This window comes from Plecotus auritus (genome assembly GCF_963455305.1).
Source record: "Plecotus auritus genome assembly, chromosome: 3".
Taxonomy (NCBI): Eukaryota; Metazoa; Chordata; class Mammalia; order Chiroptera; family Vespertilionidae; genus Plecotus; species Plecotus auritus.
Genome location: NC_137772.1, coordinates 175,641,860 through 175,665,758, shown reverse-complemented (window position 1 = coordinate 175,665,758; position 23,899 = coordinate 175,641,860). Strand labels below are relative to the sequence as shown.

The window sequence follows — 23,899 nt, the reverse complement described above, 5'->3', positions numbered from 1 at the left end:
TGTAGCCTTGAGTGCAGGCCTGGGCCGGCCAGGGTGTGCGGGAAGCTTGGCTTCCTCCATTGCTGGGGAAACCCAAGCCTCCTGCTTGCTCCGTAGCCGCAGCCATCTTGGTTGGGTTAATTTGCATACTCACTCCTGATTGGCTGGTGGGCGTGGCTTGTGGGTTTAGCGGTAGTGCAGTCAATTTGCATATTACTCCTTTTTATTAGATAGGATTATTAGATAGGATAGTACTGTATTGCATATTTGAAAGTTGCTAAGAGAGTAGATCTTAAAAGTTCTCATCACAAGGGGAAAAAAAAGTATGTAACTATGTATGGTGATGGATGTTAACTAGACTTATGGTGGTGATCATTTCACAATAAATACAAATACTAAATCATTATTTGGCACACCTGAAGTTAAGTAATGTTGTATGGCACAATTATACATCAACTTTTAAAAACCCAGTGAAGAACTAAGTTATAGGCCCTGTTAGCCTCTATTATGAAAGCAGTGAATAGTTCATACCTACAACAGCTGAAAGCAGTAGTTATACACCTGCCTTTATTGCTCAGTTAAGAGCAGCAGTCATAGTTCCCAGCCGATTTGAACAACAGATATAATTATTAAAGTTTAACTGGGATGGCGTTTTTAGAGTCCACAAGCCTTAATATGCTTGTTTTCCTTTTATTCCAAGTTTGAGCAATAGGAAATCTTTTTTATTAGTCTATAAATTAAGCAAAAAAGTCCATTTTGGAACCTAAATTATCTTGATTTTTTTGGGTCTGTATTCATGAGACCACGGCACAATGTTCTTAGCTTCCCCCTGCCCCTCCCCTCGGCTGTACAGAGTAGAATCAGCCTAAGAGAAAGTCTAGGACTATGGAGATAGGTGTGGGGCTTGCACACAGGGAGTTAAATGGTAATTATCTTATTACTGTGAACTGTGATAAGGGAGTCTTGAACAAAGTACAAAAAGAAACTTTACAAAGTTATAGTCCTCGTTTTTGTCATTCAGCAAATATTTACTAGGCATTTTCTATTTGCAAGGCGCGGAGCTGGTCTATAGATGTGGAGGTAGGACTTGGTTCCTACCCTCAAATACTGTTAGTCTCCTCAGGGAAAGAGACCAAGAACAGCAGGAGAAAATACAAAGTCAAAGGTGCTACGGCAGGGGTAACACGGGGGCTTTGGGAGCACAGGCACAAAGGAGGGGCATTTGACTGGCGCTGAGAGTCCAAGAGGCTCCTGTAAGGGTGTAAACTGTGTAATGAGCAGAGAAATGGAGGAATTAACTTGGCAGAGAAGGAGATCAGGAATTAACGAGGCAGAGGAAAAAGCAATGGCACTGGAGCATGGCACATCAGTGGAACTTAGGGCTTGGTGTGTAGGCGAATCAGTGTTTGATGAGAGAAGCAGGACAACTTGTATTAATATATGTATCAGGAGCTGGGCCCACAAGATGAGCAAAATCATGCTGTGGCCGTGCCTTCCTAGCAGAAAGAGACTGTGGCTGCTGCTCTACTTCTGCCTTCTGAATCTCCTGCAAAATGCCTCTGGGCAACAGAGCATGAAAGGAAAGGAATTCTTTCCTGGACGTCAGGCAGCTTTCAGGCCCCTCACAGGACCAGGAACTAGGAATTAAAAGCCCTGAGCCCACCATTTTGTTTTCCAGCACACTTAGAAGTAACCAGCCTTATACTCCTCACTCCTGCTTCCACGAAGTGCTCTATGGAAGCAAACACTTGATCAGCAAACGCCTTGCCTTTTATAGGCATCTGTTTAAGGGTATCTACAGGCGATAATTTCACAAAATGTTCTGCTGATGCATGCTAGCACCCTCTTTACCACTGAAAGAAATGGCCATTAATACCTTTAAGTCTACTCAGACCAGAGAACCAATTCCAGATAACCTGGAACCAACACAAAGAACCTATCCTCATGGTTATGTCTCTCTGGAAGCTCCTGCTACCAACTTCTGTTTCAATCCAGGTTCAACCAGAGAAGGAAAACTATTAGAGATGATATATAAGAAGGGATTTATTATAGAGAGATGATCTTAAGCAAATTTGGGAGCTGGTTAAACAGTCCATGTTAGGCTAGTTGCTTGTGTTTCTAATGCGGGGGCCCGCGGTTAACAAGGCAGTCGTTGGGAAGGCAAAATAAACTGGAATCTGTAAGGATGAACTGGAGCCCACCAAGACAGAGGGGAACTCGCGTCAGTCTCTTACTGACTCCAACCCTGATCGCGGTGTGAGCTGTAGGAGAAGCGGCACCTCTATCATGGAGCTCATCCACACCTAGCCTAGAGGCCAGATAAGATAGGGAGGCGACCCAGGTGAGCTGAAGGCACGGTGGGCCTGCTGCCCAACAACAGCGAGGTGAGCCAGCGGACAAGCAAGTGCACCTGGTGCCTGCACCAAGCCCTCCAAGTATAAACCGGACGTGGCAGCTGCTGCTTCAACGTTCACCTTCATGCCTCAAGGTCGCACGAGCCAAACTACCCCACAACTATGCAGGGAAGGGAACTCTGGAAAATATAGCGAGAGCTTAGTTAAATCTATATAAAACAAACCCCCAACAGATTTTTACGGTTGCGAGATGCGGAGTAACACGATAAAGTGAGCCAGTAAAGGGTTTAAACAGGGGAGTAACATGGACAGAATAGCCGATTAGAAAGATGCCTGCCTTATAGAAAGATCAGAAACAGGCAATACGGAACTGTTTGTGTAGGGCTACCAAATAAACAGTACCACTGTAAAGACAAGGAAGAAAACCATATCATAAACCTGTGGAAAAGAGGACAATATGGTCGGAAAGGGAGACCTGAGAGGCTTCTAGGATGCCTGCAATATTGTATTTCTTGACCCGTAACTACAGGTGTTCACTCTACAACTACTTGTTTATCTGGTCACTTAAGCTGTATATAGTGTTTTCTGTGTTTGTATATTTCAACATGAAAAAAGATGTTAAGAGGAAAATGATTAGAGATGATTTGCAATGGAGGGGAGGAAGCAAAGACAGTGAAGGCGGATGATGACTTGGCTCTGCATTAAGTGCAGTGGAAACAGAGAGGAGATGGCTCCTAGAAATACTGAGGACTCGGCAACGAAGTGACTGGAGAAAGAAAGGAAAGAGGAATCACAGTCGATTCCTAGGTTTCTGGATTGAGCAACCAGAAGTAAGGGTTGCCTTTCATTAATATAAAGAGCAAAGAAGAAGGAACTAGTTTGGTGGGAGGATGAGTGCGTATTGGACAAAACAATAATAGCAATACCTAATGACTGCTTATGATGTGCAAGTCACTCTGCTTTATATATTGTACTCTCATTTAATTTTAATAATACCTATTGACACCACCCTGTATGCTGCAATACAATTCAATACTGACGCTCACCACCTGGAACTCAGATCAGATGCCAGAGGGTAAAGGGCTAGTTCCCAAAAATAGTGCCCTTACTTCAGACACCAGCCTTTGGGGGTCCCCAGGGAATCTGCACTTCTGATAAACTGGCTACAAATTCAGGGGTCTCCAAGACTCCCTCAGGTTTATTTCACTACAACAACTTACAGAACTCGGGAAAGCAACATACTTACGATTATAGTTTTACTATAAAGTATACAAATCAGGACCAGCCAAATAGGGTAAGGTCTGGGAGGACCACAAGCTCAAAGCTTCGGTGCCCTCTCCCTATGGAATCAGGGCTTGTCACACTCCCAGAGTATCAATGTGCTTATCAATCAAGGAACCCCACTGAACTTCAGTGTGGAGGGCTTTTATTGGAGCATCATTATATAGGCACTAGAGGCCCGGTGCATGAAATTCGTGCAAGGGGCTCGGCCCTCGCAGCCCTGGCCAGCCCTCCCAGCCCCTCGGAGCCCCAGCTTCATCCGGAAGGTCGTCCAGACAATCGTTCTGCTGTTTGGTCTAATTAGCATATTAGCTCTTTATTATATAGGATGGTTGATTGAATCACTGGCCACGTGACTGAGCCCAATCTCCAGTCCTACTCCCCTCCCGGATGGTCACATGGTTGGTCTGTCTGACTAGCCACATCTTGAAGCTATTGAGGAGCCCATTGTGAATCACTTAATTAGCATAAATTAAAGTATGATCCAAGGGGCTCATGAATAACAGAGGCAATCCTGTTCCTTGGGAAATTCCAAGCATTTTAGATCTATACCAGGAATTCTGAGCAAAGACCAAAGTCTTTATTAAACAACAATACTCTCTGAGGTAGGTACTGTTATTATTCCATTTTACAGATAAGGAAACTGAGGTTTAGAGAGGGTAAGTCACTTGTTCACAATCACATGGACAATCTACTCCAGAGCCTGAACTCTTAATTTTATATTATACTGACTGAGATGCCTATGACCTATGTTTCCAAATTAGAGTACTCATACCCTACGAGATATATAAGGAGATCCATGGGGATATGCGAAGAAAATATTTCTAACTTAAAAATAAAAACTTTACCAATACATAGGCTGACCATGGGACATTTATACTGCTTATAAACAAATGTGCATCTTGAGGGGCATGCTCAACATATTTACTTACGCACAATTTAAGTTTGGAGACCACCTTCCTATGAAATGTAGAAATAACACGTATGGTACACTGAATATACATGGGGTCTCACACTCAGAAGAGAAATCTTAGCTCTAACTTGCTGACCAGTGAGGCAACAGGTGTGGAAAGAGTTGAGGTCAGAACCCCAGGGAACACAACATTTAAGAGGTAAGAACTCTGTGTGCCTAAAAAGCACAGGGAGCAAACAGGGAGAGAACGCCATGTAACGATGGAGGCAGAGGCTGGAGTGTGCATCAACAAGCCACAGAGCACAGCCGCTGTCAGAGCCAGGAGAGGTGTGGAGTAGCTTCTCCCTCGTGTCCTTCAGAAAGTAACAAGTCTGCTGATACCCTGGCTTCAGACTTCCAGTCTCCAGAATTGAGACAACGTATTTCTGCTGTTTTAAGCCAAAAAAGACGAGAGAGACAGAGAGAGAGAGAGAGAGAGAGAGAGAGAGAGAGAGAGAATTAGAAGCAGCAGCAGCACAGGGAAATGAAATGTCTTTTTTTTTTTTTTATATGTGTTTTATTGATTTTTTACAGAGAAGAAGGGAGAGGGATAGAGAGTTAGAAACATCGATGAGAGAGAAACATAGATCAGCTGCCTCCTGCACGCTCCCCACTGGGGATGTGCCCGCAACCAAGGTACATGCCCTTGACCAGAATCGAACCTGGGACCCCTCAGTCCGCAAGCCGACGCTGTATCCACTGAGCCAAACTGGTCAGGGCTGAACCTGAGAATGTTATTTCCATCGATACCACGATAATTCAAGTTAAAAATCTTTGTCTTGAGTTTTATGCATCTATGATAGCTATCATACTATTTCTTTAGAAAATGGTGCAGACATCTGCCTCACCTAGCTATCATGTTGAGATGAGAACAACTAGCTTCCTGACCCTTTATCTTCTGTGCACTCTTTAAAGATATTAACAAGCAGGGTCAGAAAGAACGGGGAAGGAAACTGCCGTCAAGGATTTAGTGTAGACAATCTACTAGAGAGGTGATGCCTTGATATTGCTATGGACAAGAGGGGGATGCGTTGTAGTTTAAATCTGACTCCTTAACTTGCTTTGGGTATAAACAGCTGCTGACACCCCTGGAATTCACTGGAGCATGTCCTCTGTTCCTCACCCTGTCCTACTTCGGCCTTTCTGCATGACCCGAGGACCTCATATTATGGAAGATACACACCTATCTCATCTGCCTAACTCACAGCTAGTTCACCCCTTAGACGGTAAATCCCTAGAAGCAGAGATTAGATCTATTCACCTTTGTTTTCCTCAGGATACTGAGCAAAGCAGACACTGAACAGATGTTTGCTATATTGAGGTGCCCATTATTTTTAAGTTTAATACCTAGCCAGATATTTTCACTTTCCTAATTTTTTCACCAATATTTTAAAATTCAAACTTTAGGGTGGCATAACATCCTAAATTCAGACTTACACTAATCTCAAATGGCTCTTAGTTTTGTGTGTGTGTGTGTGTGTTCTGGAGCTACTTGTATAACCCAAGCCAAAACTTTATAAGATGGGAAGTGTTGTCTGTGGATTTGTTTGTTTTAGATTGTGGGCTAGCTGTGAAAAAGATGCAGGTGGAAGAAATTCAGTGTTTGTTCCCATGGACGCTCTACTGATACACATCTTTTTGTTTCTAGGTGTTCTCTATTCTATGTATAAGGATTACATTAGACCTCGATTCTTCAATGTGTCCAAAAAATGAAGCTGCATACCGAAAAATACAAGAAGGCTTCTGAAAACTATTAGGAAGAATGAATTTTCAATATATAGCAAATTGTACTGCAGAAGTATTAGAGTTTTCACAGCCTGGTATAGTAAGTCTCAATTGTTTAAGAAGTTGACTTCCAACGTAATAATCATAGTCAACTCAAAAATATCCTTGATGATGTCTTTCAGAACCTAGAGCATGACTTTCTGACTTAAAATTTTTTATTTTTTAGTTAGTGACAGAAAATAATCTATCTTATGACAAACCAACCTTAAAATTAGGAGTCAGCTATACATAGTGGCTACAGAAATTTTCTATATCCATATCAAATGTGACAATCTATTCATTGCTTAATTCTCCCCAAATAATTAAGGCTTTCATAAACTCGTTTTTAGAATGGGCAACAATTACATCAGAAGAGAATGGTCATGTTATTTAAATTTGGTTCACCACTGTGCACCTCGCCCTTATATAGAAACTTGACTATTCTAAAAAGATGTATTAGACTGTGTTGAACTCATAACTGTCATGACTCAGATTTACTCCCTTCAGACTCCTAGCCTGGAAAAGAAAACAAACAGCCTGACTGGCATGGTTCAGTGGTTGAGTGTTGACCTATGAACCAGGAGGTCATGGTTCGATTTCCAGTCAGGGCATGGTCAGGGCACGTAGTCCACAGCCCAGGTTGTGGGCTCGATCCCCAGTGAGGGGGCATGAGGGAGGTAGCCAATCAACAATTCTCTCTCACCATTGATGTTTTTATCTCTCTCTCCCTCTCCCTCCCTCTCTTAAAATCAATAAAAAAATATTTTTTAAAAAAGAGATTAACTGAAATAAAATCAAGAATGCATTGTAAGTCCTGCCAGTGTTGCTTAGTGGTTGAGCATCAACCTATGAACCAGGAGGTCATGGTTCAATTCCCGGTCAAGGGCAAATGCCAGACTGCCAAACCTCAGAGGGAAGATAGGGGAGGGTGGGGGAAAGGAGAGATCAACCAAAGGACTTATATGCATGAATATAAGCCTAACTAATGGACACGAACACCAGGCGGGTGAGGGCATGAGTTGGGGGGGGGGGGTTTGGGGGGTTAATGGAGGGATGAGGACACATATGTAATACCTTAATCAATAAAGAAATTTTTTTTAAAAAAGGGCACATGCCAGAATTGCAGACTTGATCCCCAGTAGGGGGCATGAGGGAGGCAGCTGATCAATGATTCTCTCTCATCATTGATGTTTCTCTCTCTCCCTCTTCCTTCTTCTCTGGAATCAATAAAAAAAATATTTTTTTTAAAGGCCCTAGCTGGTTTGGTTCAGTGGATAGAGCAGATACAAACACTGCAGGGGAGGGCAGTTGGGAGGGCCAGTCCAAGACCCTTCAGTCTGCAAGCCCCTAAGTTAAGAACATTCAATCATTCTCTGATTTATGATTTAAAAATCTGGATTTCTATATTATGTGCGTATACAGATAATATATTTAATTTGAAGAACAGCCTAGATGTATACACTCACTCAGTCCCTGGGGTTTGAAGGGTCTCAGACTGGTCCCCCTCAGCTGAAAGGTCTCAGGTTCGATTCTGGTTAAGGGCACATGCCCAGGTTGTGAGCTCGATCCCCAATAGGGGGCAAGAAGGAGATAGCCAATTAATGATTCTCTCATCATTGATGTTTCTCTCTCTCTCCCTCTCCCTTCTCTCTGAAATCAATAAAAATATATTTAAAAAAAAAGAAAAACAGAATGCACTGTAAGACTTTCTGTGGTGCTGATTTCCTCTTCCTTGCTGTTTCCTGTAGTGGAGGGTTATTCTGACAGGAAGGTGAAGTCTAGTATTTGAGGAAGTGAAATGTAGGGATATCTGAAAATATGTCTGCATTCTAGGTATTAGCCCGCTGTTCTGTGTATTATATACACTTTTCTCCATTGGCACAAGTAATTATTTTAAAAGTTGTCATTTGTATCTATCATGAAGCTCTTCTAGTGCCACCAACAAATACACATATTTTGGTCAACACTGTCCTCATTGGAAAATGGGCAAGGAAAGAATTCAACTACTTTATTCCATTGAAGAATATATTCCAGCAACTATATCTAATATGTTCCATGAAGGTCAGGAAACTTGAAGGCAGCTGACACAGAATGCCATGCTGCAAAGACCCGCTTTAAAAAAAGAAATGTTATTCTTCATGTTGATTGCACATGAAAAGATAAGGCTACTGGAAAGATTCCACTCTCTCAATAAATACTCAGCATTAAAAATAGATTAGCTCAGCAGGCATGGCTCAGTGGTTGAGCGACCTATGAACCAGGAGGTCATGGTTTGATTCCAGGTCCAGGCATATGCCTGGGTTTCAGACTCCATCCCCAGTGGGGGGCGTGCAGGAGGCAACCAATCAATGATTCTCTCTCATCATTGATGTTTCTATCTCTTTCTCCCTCTCCCCTTGTCTCTGAAATCAATAAAAAAAATATTTAAAAAAAAATAAATGAACTGAAGTGTTTAATTAGAAATGTTTTTTCCCCCCACAAAACCCAGAAGGTTCCAAAATTAATCTTATTGAATTAAAGTAATATATTTATGCTTGAAAAAAGCAATGCAAAGTATTTATTTGAGTAGCCATACATGAGAACTCACCAATTATGTTATCACACATGGAAAAAAGTATGCAGGATACTGATTTACCACATAAGCTTGGGTAAAAAGGGAGGGCCATTGCAGGAAGACCCTATGAAGAGATGATATACAGTACCTGAATTTGTACAATACTTCTGGGGCAAAGCTTTGGTGGCTTAATATCATAATATTTACAACTGAGAAGGCTATTTTCACTGGCTACTGTAAACCTTAATGCCTCACTTATGAACGCCTTTTGTATTAAGTGACACACAGTTATGGAGCAGCAGCTGCTCTGTAACAACTACAGACAGTCCTCGGGTTACGTTGGACTTGTCATATGTCGTTCCTGGTTACGTCGCCATCTCCCATTTATTTATTAAAAAAAAAAAAAGTTCCGTCATTTCGATGTATGTACGTATGTTCTTTATAGTTTTTATTATTTACCACAAGTAAAGGTCAGGAATTGTTACCTTGCTTTTAATTTTTTTTCAGTTTCACTTCATTACTGCTGTGTATGTGCTCCATGTGAGTGACGTAGGTGCTTATGTAGGTGGGTTCCGACTTACGGTGAAAATTGCGTTATGTCGCGCAGTAGAAACGGATCTCTGACATAACCCGAGGACCTACTGTATTTAATCGCATTTTTTTTTGACATTCTGGGCACACAATGCCAGAGCATCATTTTACAAATTGACTTAAACCCCAGGGACTGAGTGAGTGTATACATCTAGGCTATTCTTCAAATTAAAAATATTATCTGTATATGCACATAATATAGAAATCCAGATTTTTTTAAATCAGAAATTAGAGAATGATTGAATGTTCTTAACTTAGCAAAAAAGTTGACCCAAGCCGAAACCGGTTTGGCTCAGTGGATAGAGCGTCGGCCTGCGAACTGAAGGGTCCCGGGTTCGATTCCGGTCAAGGGCATGTACCTTGGTTGCGGGCACATCCCCAGTGGGAGGTGTGCAGGAGGCAGCTGATGGATGTCTCTAGCTCTCTATCCCTCTCCCTTCCTCTCTGTAAAATATCAATAAAATATATTTTTAAAAAAAAGTTTACCCAAGACTCATCCTTTAGACATCAATCTCTTCAACTGGTTTTAGCATGATTCAGTTTGCTTTACTATTAAACTAGAGGCCCGGTGCACAAAATTCATGCAAGGGAGGGTGTCCCTCAGCCCAGCCTGCACCCTTTCCAATCTGGGAAATCCCTCTCACAATCCAGGACTGCTGGCTCCCAACCAATTGCCTGCCTGCCTGCCTGATTGCCCTTAACCGCTTCTGCCTGCCAGCTTGATCACCCCCTAACCACTCCCCTGCCAGCCTGATCGACGCCTAACTGCTCCCCTGCTGGCCCGATTGCCCCTAACTGCCCTCCCCTGCTGGCCTGGTCGCCCCTAACTGTCCTCCCCTATAGGCCTGGTCACCCCCAACTGCCCTCCCCTGCTGGCCCAGTCACCCCTAACTGCCCTCCCTGCTGGCCTGGTCCCCCCCAACTGCCTTCCCCTGCAGGCCTGATCGCCCCCAACTGCCCTTCCTTGCAGGCCTGGTCCCTCCCAACTGCCCTCCCCTGTTGGCCTGATCACCCCCCACTGCCCTCCCCTGCTGGCCATCTTGTGTCCACATGGGGGCTGCCATCTTGTATGTTGGAGTGATGGTCAATTTGTATATTACCTCTTTATTATATAGGATTTTCTAATTACAGGAGTCATAGGACCTGAAGGGTATATTTATAAATTTTTATAAACTCTAGTCTGTTCCTAGTAATATAGAGTTAAAGAACGAAGAGCTACAGAAACCCCCAAGTATATAATCTCTGTTTAACCACCTCATCCTTTTATGAGTTGCAAAACAAAAAAAAAATTTATTTGGCTTTTCTTTTCTTTTCCCAAACATGCTTGGGGAATGTTTCTACTGGGAAATGAAATTGTCCAGGGAGGAAAGAAAATGCAACCAATTGTTTCGAGTTGCTGTCTGTGCATAAAGAAACCAAAACCGTGAAACTCATTTTAAGTCTTTTTTTAAAGTGAAAGTTGCTAATTGATGTTAACTCAGTTTCATTTTTAAAATCAGAAGGACTCTAACTTGGGTTACAAGGCTGCTGCTCTTATCAGAAGTTGTAAGGCCCCTGAAGCAGATTTTAAAGTACCATCTTAGATGGCCAAATCATTATAAATGAAGATAGGCAATTATTTAGATTTTTAAAAAGTCTTATTGAAAGGAACTAAGTTTCAAAATAAGAGAGAAGTCAGAAATTTAACTTTTATGTTGAAGAAAATGATGCTTAAAGTCACTCAAAGGCTGCGGGGTTTACAAACGCAATGCCTTTGGGGCTGGAAGGAAATGAGTGAAGGGGTGTATCCACCCTGAAGCATATCCCACTAAAAGGGATAGCTCCTCATGGCCGGTGTATGCAGTAGTTAGCTTAGAGCATCGGCCAGCACACGGAATTGTCTCAGGTTTGATTCCCGGTCAAGGGCACGTACCTGAGCTTGCAGGTCCGATCCCCAGCCACAAATGGGCGTGTGTAGGAGGCAACCAATCTATGTGTCTTTCTCACACCTCTCTCCCTCTCCCTCTCTCTCGCTTCCTCCCTCTTTCCTTCCCTTCCACTCCCTCTAAAAATCAATGGAAAATACATCCTCAGGTGAGGATTAACAACAACAAACAAAGGACAGCTGTGCTCTGGCTGGTGTGGCTCAGTTGAGTGTCATCCCAGCATTAAAAATGTTGCCAGTTTCACCCGGCCAGTGTGGCTCAGTGGTTGAGCTTGACCTATGAACCAGGAGGTCACGGTTTGATTCCTGGTCTGGCCACATGCCTAGGTTGTGGGCTCAATCCCCAGTGTGGGGCATGCAGCAGGCAGCATATTAACGATTCTCTCTTATCATTGACTTTACTATCTCTCTCTCCCTTCCTCTCTGAAATCAATAAAAATATATTTTTTAAATGTTGCCCATTTGATCCCCAGAGGTCGTGCAGTGCCAGAAGCCAGTTCCAGCCTGTCATAATTGCAAGAGTTTCATCAAAAGGTTGATGGAACTTGGGGACTCAACAAGGGCTGAGTCATATATGTTATCGCCTGCTGGAATGGCTAAAGGCATTTCCCCAAACCTGAAAAGGATGATTGCTTGCTGCCAGACAGCTCAGGGCATCTTCGTCTGCATGTTATTGCCTCCTGCTGGCCAAACACCTAAACAGCCGAAGGCAATTCCCCAATCTGACAATGCTTCTGTACAAAACCCTACCCTTTGAAGTGTATATCTCCACCTTGCCTTAGGACAGTTTGCATTAATAAAAAGCAAGGGGTCCTGAGACAAGGAAAACTTGGTTTCTTTAGCCAGGCTCCTCTGCCCCCATATGCCTTCAAAATTATGTTTTGTCTCTGGACTCTTATTTAATTTACGCACAGCCCCTTCTCCAGATTCCAGAACCCTTCTAGATGCCGGATCAAGACCCACCAGCGTTAGTGAAGGAGGCCGCCAATAGATGTTTCTTTCCCTCTCTTCCTCCTTCCCTCTCCCTCTCTCTCACTAAAGTCGATAAAAACATATATATATGTATATTTTTAAATGAACAGCTGCCATTCCGTTCCAGCCAACTGCACTCCCAGTCAGGAATGTGAGCCCAGTGTTGAAAATCTTCTGATTTTACACATAATCATGCAAAAACTTTCCATTTTTAAATATTACAGGTTTATTATAAAAATTTTAAGGAAAACAATCCTGGTTAGGAAGAGGGGTCAAAAAAATCTATAAGCCACACATAGGCTGGCAGTTTGTGACATGTGGACTAATCTTCCAAGTGCCAGCCTAGTTCTAATCTCATATTATTACTTGGTATAAATATATTGAAATAAAATGCTTAGCATTCCCTAGGAGATTCAACATTAGAAATATAAGCCACTCCTGGAAATAAGCTTTGGACCTAGAAATGATGTTGGACTGTTAATGGGAAAAGTGGGAAGGAAAGACATAGTGGGACTATACAAATTTTAGAAAGAAAGTGAATACCTCCATTATATCTTGTTGGGACTTGCAAAGTTAAATATTAGACGGTCCTTATTTTTATACCTAAACCTTGAATGTTAGAATGCGCTGCATTAAATAATGCAGCATGGAAAAATGATCATTGGTCAAAGTATGGTTTCTGGCCCTGGCCAGTGTGGTTCAGTTGATTGGAGCATTGTCCTGTAGACCAAGAGGTAGTGGGTTCGATTTCCAGTCAGGGCACATACCCAGGTTGCAGGTTCAATCCCCATTTGGGGTGGGTGCAAAGGCAACCGCTCGATGTTTTTCTCTCATATTGATGTTTTTCTCTCAAATCAATTTTTTTTTAAATATGGTTTCTGGATCTTGTTACTAGATATTAAGCTCTTTGGAAAATACCATCATACTTCTGAAAAAAAATTCAAGAAAAGCAACAAGAAAATAATAAAGCATACTGATAATTAGGATTAAATATGGTTGCCAAACATAAGAAATATTTTCTTTAGAAATGATGTGCTAGTACCATTAGTTACTAAGGGTCTGGTTGATTAAAACTGAAATGAAATTTAACTGGCCACAGTCAAGCACCACTTTAAAAGGTAAGTCATTTGGACCAGTTCATTATGAAAAAGAGTGTTACTCCCTTTCCTTTCTCACTTGTAATTGAGAGAAAACAGATATCTGATTTGTCTGAACAATGTGTGTTTTTAAATACAAAAAACCTATTTTTATAACCTTAAAACTCTACCCAAACTGTTATGTTCAGGTCCACTTAAATACATACACTTTTTAATTCCAGGAGTTAAGACACAAACCCATGGGTGTGTGGCCATCACAGGCTAATCAATCAACTCCCGGCTATTGTAGGACTGTTGTGAGGTGGGTGGGTCTCTGACCTACACTTAACAGCTGTCAGCTTTTAACAGTCTTCCCATGAGGAAATCCTTGCATTTTGTTCAAAACATTTGAACAAAACTCACCTCTGAACTAACAGAGATACGTTAAGGGGCACTTGGACTACGAGAAAATGGCTCTTATACAGTCTTCACAGGCTGTCGGTCATCTAGACACAATTGAGTCGGCATCCACGGCGTTGAGAAGGTAGAGTTCAGGCTGAACTGTCAATCCCACGTGGTACTAAGGACAAAAAGATGGAAAGGGTTAGACTGACTTGTATTTAAATATTAAAACTGGCACTTAAGTATCTATAAATAGCATATCGATATAGGCCTTTTTTTTCAGTACTGCTACGTTGATTTTTATTCCGGAAAAGAAATGGCTTACCGATACATAGTTTATAGTATATAAAAAAATAGCTAGGAGCTGAAATAGTTAAGGATTGAGATAGCGCCAAATGCCCTTAGCACAGTTTGCACTTGACCGTTCTTATAACATACTTTGCCTAAGGATGGGTGCTTCTGATCAGGATATGAAGGGCAAATGCACCGGCTACTTTTCTGTTTTAGTGCTGTGTGTCAGAAATCAATTTTCAAATGGTCTGAAGCCTAAGCCCCATTACCCTTTGGCACCCGAGCAAAGTCTTTCATTAAAAAAACACACACACACACACAAAACGGCTGAGTGAGAGGGAGATGACCTATGTTCCCAACTGTTTGTCAGTCTGAATCAGAATCACTTCAGCTGCTTTCAAAACACATGGCAGACCCTTCTCCTGGAGACCTGAATCCAGATGGTTTGTGTTGGGATCTGTGACGCTGCATGAACTTTTTCTCTCCTCTCCATACACTGCGGGATAATCACCGAGTCTCATTTTAGCCCTCCTGTCCTTGCTCGGGGCCTTAGAAATGTTCTTGCCCCTTGGCACTAGCAGCCTGTGAATGAATGCAGAATGCAGACTGTAAATCCGCAGGAAGAAAATATTCCTGTGATAGTGGAAAAGGCACTGGCGTTGGGTTCAAGCTCCAACTCCGCCACTTCCCATGACCTGTGCAAGTCAGGTAGCCTTTCGGAGCCTTATCCTACGTATTTGTACAACGGAAATAAATGCTACCTTTGCAAATTCCAAGTACATAACATGCCATCTCATGTTAGTGTTCAATAAGCATCATTTCTTTTAACACGTTACAAATTGCCCTGTGTACCTCACAGGCTTGTGGTGACTGCCTAGAGGTGAGTCCAAATGGAGCCCAAGATAAAACTAGTCTCAACTAATGGGCTAGGAAATACTGAGTCACACTGGCCTTGGGGCAGGAAAACAGCTCTTCAGAGATAGCTTGTTTATTCACTTTAGGGTTTTACATCTCAGGGTTTCCTAATCCAGAGCAATTGCCAGATATATTGACAATTCACTGCACCCTATTCTCAATGAGCTAAGGTGGTGGGCCTCCTATGGAGTAAGCAAGGATTGCATTATTAGTCCTATGATCCCAGAGTGTATCGCGTACAGAACTTCTTCGCTAGATGTTTGTCATATTGCTCTGCGACATTGAGAAATGGGGCTAAATGGCACGGACAAAGTCTGAAATATTCTCTCAGGGGCAGAGAGGTGATGCAAATGAGTAAACTTACTATTAGTTCTGAGCTACTGCTGGGGTCGGATCACAGAGGGACCGCCCACTTTCTACACCTGCCAAAAACATTCCTTTTTTTTTTTTTACTTAGCGCAGGCCAAACAAAATTAGTCTACCAGTTGGCAACTTCTGAGCTAAAACATATTTTAATACTAATCAGAGTATCAAGCAAATGCTTCCATGTGCTGATGTTTCTGGTGCTTTTACCCACCAAAGCATGGTGTCTTGAACTCACATGAAGAGTGTACTACATATCATGTAGGATGGTTTGGTCATGATAATGTAGGCCCTGCAGTTAAGCCATTCAAGTTCAAATGCCAATTGCCCTTTAGCAATTGTAACTTGGGGAAGTTATTTTTTGCCTTTCAGTTGCCTCACCTATATAGAAGTTGATCCTCTTGTTTTAAGAATTAAATGAGATTATGAGTGCTTGGACCAGGACTAGCACATAGTAATGTGTTAGCCGCTTTAAACATTCAGAAGCTAAGGTGTCAAGAGAGGCTGACACATTCTGATTCACAGTCCTACCCAATGAAGGAGCAGAGAGTAGAGTTCTAGAGGGCAGTGTTAAAGGTTCTTGGGTCAACTGAGGATCTTCAGATTGTTATGCATCCTATTTTAGTTCTGAAATTAAACCCAAATTAAGAAGAGAGAGCTAAATGAGGTAGGACAACAGAGAGAACAAAACTCCCAGATTACTTCTACAGCATAACCTAAGTGTTTAGCTCTTGTAAGACAGGGAAAACTTGCAAAATAAGGGAAAATGAAGTTCTGGTGACCCTCTTGGGACAAATGAAATGCTGACTTAGATTTTCCCATCATGCGTCTGGTGACAGGGCAGGTAGTTCACTGTGCCTGCACTTGTCTTTGTTTTCACTAAATGGTGCCTATATTCTTATTTATATGGGGTCTGCCAAAATGCTCACTTTTTTTTTTTTTAATGTTTTTACTGATTTTTTTTGCAAGGGAGAGGGATAGAGATAGAAACATCAAAAGAGAAACATGATGGATTGGCTGCCTCGTCCACAACCCCTATTGGGAATTGAGCCTAAAACCCAGGCATGTGCCCTGACTAGGAATCGAACCAGTGACCTCTTGGTTCTTGGGTCGACGCTCAACCACTGAGCCACACTAGCCAGGATCACTCATTTTTTTAAGATAAATAATTTTGGTTTCTCTTTTCAAATACTCCTACTTTTTATTGGCAGTGTACACAAAATATAAATGCCTATTTCAATGGTGAACCAAGACTACAGTTAGAAAAATGTTCAGTTGAGAGCAGAATAACAAGTTTCTTATTATTTAAATACTAGAGGCCTGGTGCATGAAAATCGTGCACTGGGGGGCGGAGGGCGCAACCTGCGGGGGGTGGGGGGGGTATCCCCCTCAGCCCGGCCTGTGCCCTCTCGCAGTCCAAGAGCCGTCAGTAGGACATCCTTAGTGCTGCTGTGGAGGCGGGAGAGACTCCTGCCACCGCCACTGCACTCACCAGCCGTGAGCCTGGCTTCTGGCTGAGCGGCACTCCCCCTATGGGAGTGCACTGACCACCAAGGGGCAGCACCTGCGTTGAGTGTTTGCCCCCTGGTGGTCAGTGCACGTCATAGCGACCGGTCGTTCCACTGTTCGATTTGCATGTTAGCCTTTTATTATATAGGATGGTAGTGATGTGACCTTTAGCAATAGCAAAAATATTTGAATAAGTGTGCAAACAGAAATTAGTGTTTGGTGTCTGCAATTCATCAAGTCTAAGGATTAAACCTACTAGTATTTATTTCTCTATCCCTTTTAAAGAGGGAATAAGAACAGAGTGGGCATAATACGTCATTCCAGGGGGTGGATGAAGTTTCGATATTTCAAAGTTCTTGAGACCCTTATTAATAAAGTATTTTTAAGGTTAAAAAAATACCCAGGAAACCAAATTGAAAAAAGAAAAATGTTTTTAATTACAAACCAAGTTTACATATTGTGAAATGGTCACTGAAAGCTCAGTTGTAAGCACTAACAGCACTAACACCTCTCAGGAGCCAAACTACAGCTCTGCCCCATCCCTGTTAATTCCTCGTAGGCTGGAGCAGCACAATTATTTCATGTCACATTTATGGAGAACAAGGACCGATTGACATAAAGTATAACTGTATACCCTTAAACATTCCACACAGACACTGCCGAGACAATGCATGTGCTGGCACTGGAAAACGTCAAAGGTCTGAACGCCGTGCACTGCACCCAGATTGCTGGTTGAGGCACACTACCTGAGAGGATCAAATGGAACACAGTATGGGAGTTTTTAACCCTGTGACATATTCCATACACGTGTTATAAAGTACCATTTAATTGGGAGGAAATTTTCCATCACTGCAAGTCATAAACACAACTTTGAAAGGAAAACTGCCAGTTTTTACCTGGACTTGTAAATATTTGTGCACCTGAGACTGGCTGGGCCCACCCAGATTCAGGGAAAAGGTAAATGTTTCTGTACTGTTTTTACAAAGAATTTTTTCGTCAATTTGGCCCTCACCTACTATAGCCAGACCTACTGCAGCTTAAGGTGTCATTCTTCGATATCTTCTCAGAGGAACAGGATGGATATGTGGAGGAACGGTTAGGGAAATTTGTCTTTCATGATACTGAGCAGCTAAGATAAAGGTATGGTCAGTGAAACAGTTTACCCTTAGTGACTTACAAAAGACAATCTATCCAGTCTACTTTTGACTGTGCAAAGTATCAGCAATAATGCCTTTAGTGTTCAAATGAAGAGAACATCAATCCACCATATCTCCAGAAGGAAAGCCCCCACCTCCCAAATAAGAAGTCATTCAATGCCATTCCCATTGCTGTCCTCACCAAGTCAACAGCTATAAACGACTTGATTATTTATCTGCATCACACAGATGTGATCTGATTGAGATCATCACATAGTCTCGGTCTCCACGTGTAAAAATGTCGCAAGTGGCTGATGAGCAGCAGCTTCATGCTGAAGGGACCCATTTCCTCTGACTCCAGAGCTCCACCATCTGGTCTCAAAAAGTTTTTCTCTCTGAGGGGAATGGCTGAAGAGAACTGTGCAACCATAGTGATACCCTACTGACTTGCTGAGAGAGCGCTTTGCATCGGTTAGTTCCACAGCTCCGAGGCTGCCTTGCAAGCCGTCCTGGGCACACTTCGGGAAAACGTGATGGTGCTGGTAGGAGGTGGCTCTTAGGAGTACAACAGATGCTTCTTCTTCTCCTTTCAAGTCTTTTCTCCTTACCCCAAAGTCTCATGAGAACTTCAGTTTATAAACGCTACCATCTTTCTCCATCACCACCCTCCTGGAGGAGGGAGTGAAGGTTTTACAACTATATGTGCTTGAGAGTAAGTATCAAGAAAGCTCTGTGTATTAACATAAAAGTGATTAAACTCAGGACTCCCAAGAAAATTCTGGTAAGTGTTTAATCTCTGAGGATAACCTTTTAAGTGATTTTCGAGGTGATTAGTAACCACCACCTACAGGTGAGTTTTGCTATTTGTCCATTTATCACCTTTATGTGTTCTCACCCCTCTTAACTTCCACTGAGAAATTGAAAGTAGAAATAAATTGAAAGAATTCTAAACCTGACAAAGGTGACGGTCTCACAATTCTACATTTAATATGGATAAAACCACTCTAGTTGAGATTTTACTTTTTTATAATTAAAATAATTGAAAGGGTAGGCACAAGTATTTCTCAGCCTTTTAAAATCCATTATCTTTTAATAAACAAATCTGCATACCCATTGTGTACTTCTGTTATGAAATGTACTGCATTTTCCAATTCTTTTCTAACATACAGCCTCGTTAAGAATCATGCATAGAGATTTCTCTCTCAAAAGGATAAAATAAGCTGGCTCTTCAGCAGCTCAAGAGTTTAGTGTTAAAATGACAGCAGCAAATAGTCAGCTTGTCAAAGACCCAGTTCCCACGTTAGGAGGTCAGGAAGAAAAATCCATCTTTCATACATATGTGAAGGTCTTTCACAACAAACATTTGAATCCTAAATGCAGTCTGTGCAACAGCACATACTTTTGGCTCTGTTCACACAGTAAACCATAGAAACACACTGGCTCTGATGGCTGCCTGGATCAAACAGACTGATCCAGGGTCTACTTAGTATAGTCATCGGCGGCTTCCTCAGTCAGGACTTTAGAGGTGCTTACCGTGCGCCCACAATCCAGGAAGGACATGCCCAAAGCAATCAGACATTGCCAAATCTGCAAGAGAAAACAGCCATCATTCACCAACCTCTCTGAAGAGCCCTCTTACCCACCGTGGCCTCAAAACCGGGCTCCTCAGATGCAAACCTGCTCTCTTCCGTGAACATCCAGCTTTGCCTATCTTCTATCACCAGGTCACTCTCCAACCCCACACCCCCTTCAGAACATCCTGGAATCTCCTTCTTCGGCCAGGCTTTCCACACTAGTGACCTTGCTCAGCTCCTTCTGCTCCTACTGCGTGGTGCTTGCCGTTTGTTTCTTTTATCGGACTCGGAGTTCCCTGAAGACCACTTTTCTTCATGAGGAGGGGCAAGAATGACAGACTAATACAACTGAACAGTCTCCGAAACTGCTCTATGAAGCAATGTTTGGGAGCTAACTCACAGTAACCCATTCTAGCCTTAAAAAACAGTCTTCAACAATCTCAAAAGTCTCGGGCTGCCTGAGGACAACTCGGCACCTTCATGACCAATTTGCATGAAGGAAGGATTCCCTTACCTTCTACAGCAAATTTTAAAAACAATTCCTGTCAAGGACATATTCAGCTGCTTGGATTTCCTTAGAGTAAGTCCCTATAATATATATAGGGTCAGCATGATTTTAGTGTGCCTAAGGTTTACTGGAGAGCAAAAGAAAGGGGATATATCAATTCAGGACATCGGTTTTCAACATTCACTAAAGTGATTTTTCTCCATCAAGTACCTAACCTGTGGCAGACACTGGCATGGGGACTAGGTTAACTGTTACAAAGATCAGCCTCTGTCCTTAACCATTCTCTTCAGCAGATATGGTATGAATTCTGCCGTCCCTGATCCTCAACCCTTGTGTGTTTCAGAGAAACCTGTATAGAACAGGGAGGTGGATTTGATGTTGCTGCTATAGTCATTTTTCATTAATATAAATAACACTACAGAAGACTTGAAAAATAAAGAAAAGAACATATCCATAATCCCATCATTTTAAGACAAGTACTATTACCATTTTTATATAATTGACTCTAGAATTTTGAAAATTTTTTTATTATCTGGGTACACATAATTCTGCATTCCTTTCCTATGTGATTTTATAACCATCACTTTTTAATAATTCTAAAATAATTCAAGTGAGATATAACTTTTTATTTATTTCCTTACTAGACAGCTATTAAGTAGCAGAGCTGAGCAGGGCTGTAAACCCACATGATCCACCCCAAAGCTCTGAAATCACACCGCACAGCCCCCTTCTCCAACCCCATTCTGTTCCACTCTCTGCTTTCCAGACTGATCCTCTGTGTTTAGTTCCTACACTCTCCTGTTAGGAATTATTAAGAATGGAAACTAAACAGAAGTGACAGAAATAGAAAGATGATACCTCTTAGGAACCAAATTTTATGATTAAAAATAGTGTTTAACCAAAAAAGTGTGTATGTGTGTGTGTGTGTGTGTGTGTGTGTGTGTGTGTGTGTGTGTATATATATATATATATATATATATATATATATACCTATATATATATGTATATTCAGTTTAACCATAGTTGATTTAACAATTTCATGTAAATTATCTCAATAACCTGAAGATAGATTGCTAGGTGCTCCTTTGGGTGCTTCCTGGATGTTAGTCAGCCCTACGCTGCCATCTCCTAATACCTATGCCCCTGCCCCCTCCCAACTGGACTTACCAAGTAAAACACGAAGCTCAGGTAAGCCAAACTGACCACAGCAGCCACCACATACAGAATCACATGCCCAAGACTCTGGACATAAATCACGACAAAGTACATGTTGATTGAACAGATGACAAGGACCAAGATCCCGCCTGCAACCTTCCAGCCTCTGCAAAAGAATCAACACCGTCACTGGTGGAACAGCCCAACCTGTCCACAGCAGAGCAGAGCGCTGCTCTTGTGGGGCAGACAGGGCAGGAGTAAGCAGCGTTTCAAAACAGGTGTGCTCCCCGTCGTGGGAGCATGCCCACGCCTTTCCCGTCCCCTCAGCTTCCCCCGCAGGCGTGCATCTCCTACCTCTAAGGGTCCCCAAGAGACCTGCAACCAGGGGAGCAATGGGCAGCGGCAGCTCCTTCTAGACAAACCCCCTACACCTGTCTCCAAGGCCCCCTTTTCTGACTTCTAGTGAGTCAGAGCCACCCCGGCCTGGGTTCTCTCCTGTTGTTTCTTCCATCCTAAGCCCTCCCTTGTTTCACTGTCCCCAGCTTTAATAAATGTACTCTCAAAAAATAAAAATAAAAAAAATAAAGAACTAAAAATTACCCCAGATTTGGTTAAATAAGCCAAAATTAGACAAAGATAGAGACAAAGAGAGAAAAAAAAAATACTATCAAATAACCTCTATTATTCAAGTCCCTAAAAATGCAACAAGTCATGAGTGTCCCTTAGAGATCCAACAAGTAATTTCAACTACTCTCATATCTGTTAAAGATGTGTATATAAGGTATTAGCTTATACCGTTCTTATTCAGGTCATTAACATGGAATTAAGTCACTTTACACTTCAGCCCTGGCCAGTGTGGCTCAGGTGGTTGGGCATCGTCCTGTGCACTGAAAGATGGCTGCTCTGATTCCTGGTCTGGGTACATGCCTGAATTATAGGCTCAATCCCCAGTAGGGGTGTGCAGGAGGCAGCTAATTGATGTTACACTCTCACATTGATGTCTCTCTCTCTCTCTCTCGATCTCTCTCTCCCTTTTCCTTCCTTTTTCTCTAAAAATCAATAAAAAGTATTTATAAAAAAGATGCTTTAGCCCTGGCTGGTGTGCTTGGTGGTATCGTCCCATGCATCAAAGGGTCGGGGTTCGATTCCTGGTCAAGGGCACATACCTGAGTTGCAGGTTCGATCCCCATCCCCAGTCGGAGCATGAGGGAGGCAACCAATTGATGTGTCTCTCTCATATCCATGTTTCTCTCTCTCTCCCCTTCTCTCCCTCCCTTCCACTCTCTCTAAAAATCAATGGAAAAAAATATCCTCAGGTGAGGACTAACAAAAAAGGAAATAAAAAGATGCTTTATACTTCAGTGGCTGAAGCTAAAGAGTTAAAGCTCTAGCCCTAGCTGGTTTGGCTCAATGGATAGAGCGTTGGCCTGCGCACTGAAGGGTCCTGGGTTCGATTCCAGTCAAGGGCACATGCCTGGGTTGTGGGCTCAATCCCCAGTAGGGGGTGTGCAGGAGGCAGCCAATCAATGATTCACTCTCATCATTGATGTTTCTATCTCTCTCTCTCCCTTCCTCTTCTAAGCCAAAGATTGAGGAGGCAGTGCTAGCAACCACCCCCCAACCCCTATGACTCATTTTTTGACTGGCCTACTTAATGAAGATACCCTTCCCCCACACAGCTTTGGGGAACTGAGAGAAGCACACTCACATTCCATTGGCAAAGTCACTCATTACTGGCCGCAAGCTCGTAAACGTGAGGATGGGTATGAGAGCAAAGGGAAGCTGGAAAAGAAAAACCTAAGATCAGATGGGGCTGCTGGGGGGTCCCTGTAACACCCCAGAGAGTAGCACTACTACTGAAAGGGAAACACAGACCCTGTCTCATTTACTCTATGAAAAATTATTCCTATCATCACAAATGCTCAAGCATTATGTTGAAATCTGCACAGCTGTCATTAACCTAACATCAATTATGATCATAAGGTTCTTTACAAATATTTGTTTCTGCCTTGTCTTAACCTGCTTAGGACCTAGCAGTGTTCTGTATGTCAATTAATACTTTCTTGGCTTAATCAATAATAATTTTGTATCCTATATGAATTATAATTCCCATTCATTAGGCTTTAAAAAAAAACCAAGTCATTTCTAAAAGCCTTTTAGATGCCAGGGATTTCATACACGTTTACTGCAGACCCAAGACCATGCCTCTCTCTTCCTCTAAATTCTTCCTAGCACTTGGCACTAGGCTTGGTACCTAGGGCAGTCCATAATGCTACCTCACCTGTAAGCTCTGCAGAACATTGAGGAAGTCATTCATCCCAGTTAGATGTTCTACATCTTGGAAGACAGCAACCAACAGAGTCGGGATAATGGCAATAGAGCGGGTCAGAATCACTCGGGCAAAGCGTGACCATCTTAGGTTCAGGAATCCCTGGAAGAAAACACAGAAACAGGATGAGTGTCTGGAACAGGAAACTAAAAAGTTTTGGAGAGATTCAGGAAGACCTTAAAAGCATGGGATTAATAAGTAACAAAAGGCCAATTTCCCCTTCCTCTAGTCCAGTGGTCGCCAACCGGTGGTCCGCAGACCACTGGAGGT

At 42.4% G+C, this 23,899-nt stretch overlaps 2 protein-coding genes across 9 annotated transcripts in view; one reads left to right on the top strand and one right to left on the bottom strand.

Moving 5' to 3' along the window:
* The window catches only part of LOC308245396 (thiol S-methyltransferase TMT1A-like), a 45,260-nt gene extending 38,920 nt beyond the window's left edge, over window positions 1–6,340 (top strand). The window contains exon 4 of the mRNA XM_080662619.1: window positions 6,215–6,340. Coding sequence (XP_080518745.1) covers window positions 6,215–6,279 — 65 coding nt within the window. The 3' untranslated portion in view covers window positions 6,280–6,340. The remainder of the gene's footprint in view (window positions 1–6,214) is intronic.
* SLC11A2 (solute carrier family 11 member 2) overlaps window positions 3,747–23,899 on the bottom strand; it is a 48,725-nt gene continuing 28,572 nt past the window's right edge. For 2 of the 8 annotated variants that reach the window (XR_013960282.1, XR_013960285.1), the window contains exons 13-18: window positions 23,582–23,731; window positions 23,009–23,082; window positions 21,313–21,466; window positions 19,597–19,650; window positions 13,871–14,027; window positions 3,747–4,955 (exon numbers count right to left, since the gene is read on the bottom strand). Coding sequence is in view for 2 of the 8 variants with exons in the window: in XM_080662607.1 (XP_080518733.1) it covers window positions 13,950–14,027; window positions 19,597–19,650; window positions 21,313–21,466; window positions 23,009–23,082; window positions 23,582–23,731 (510 nt within the window). In the remaining 6 variants the exon portion in view is untranslated. Of the gene's footprint in view, window positions 4,956–12,576; window positions 14,028–19,596; window positions 19,651–21,312; window positions 21,467–23,008; window positions 23,083–23,581; window positions 23,732–23,899 lie in introns of those variants that run through there. The other 6 variants (XR_013960283.1, XR_013960286.1, XM_080662607.1 and 3 more) reach the window with 4 other exon arrangements.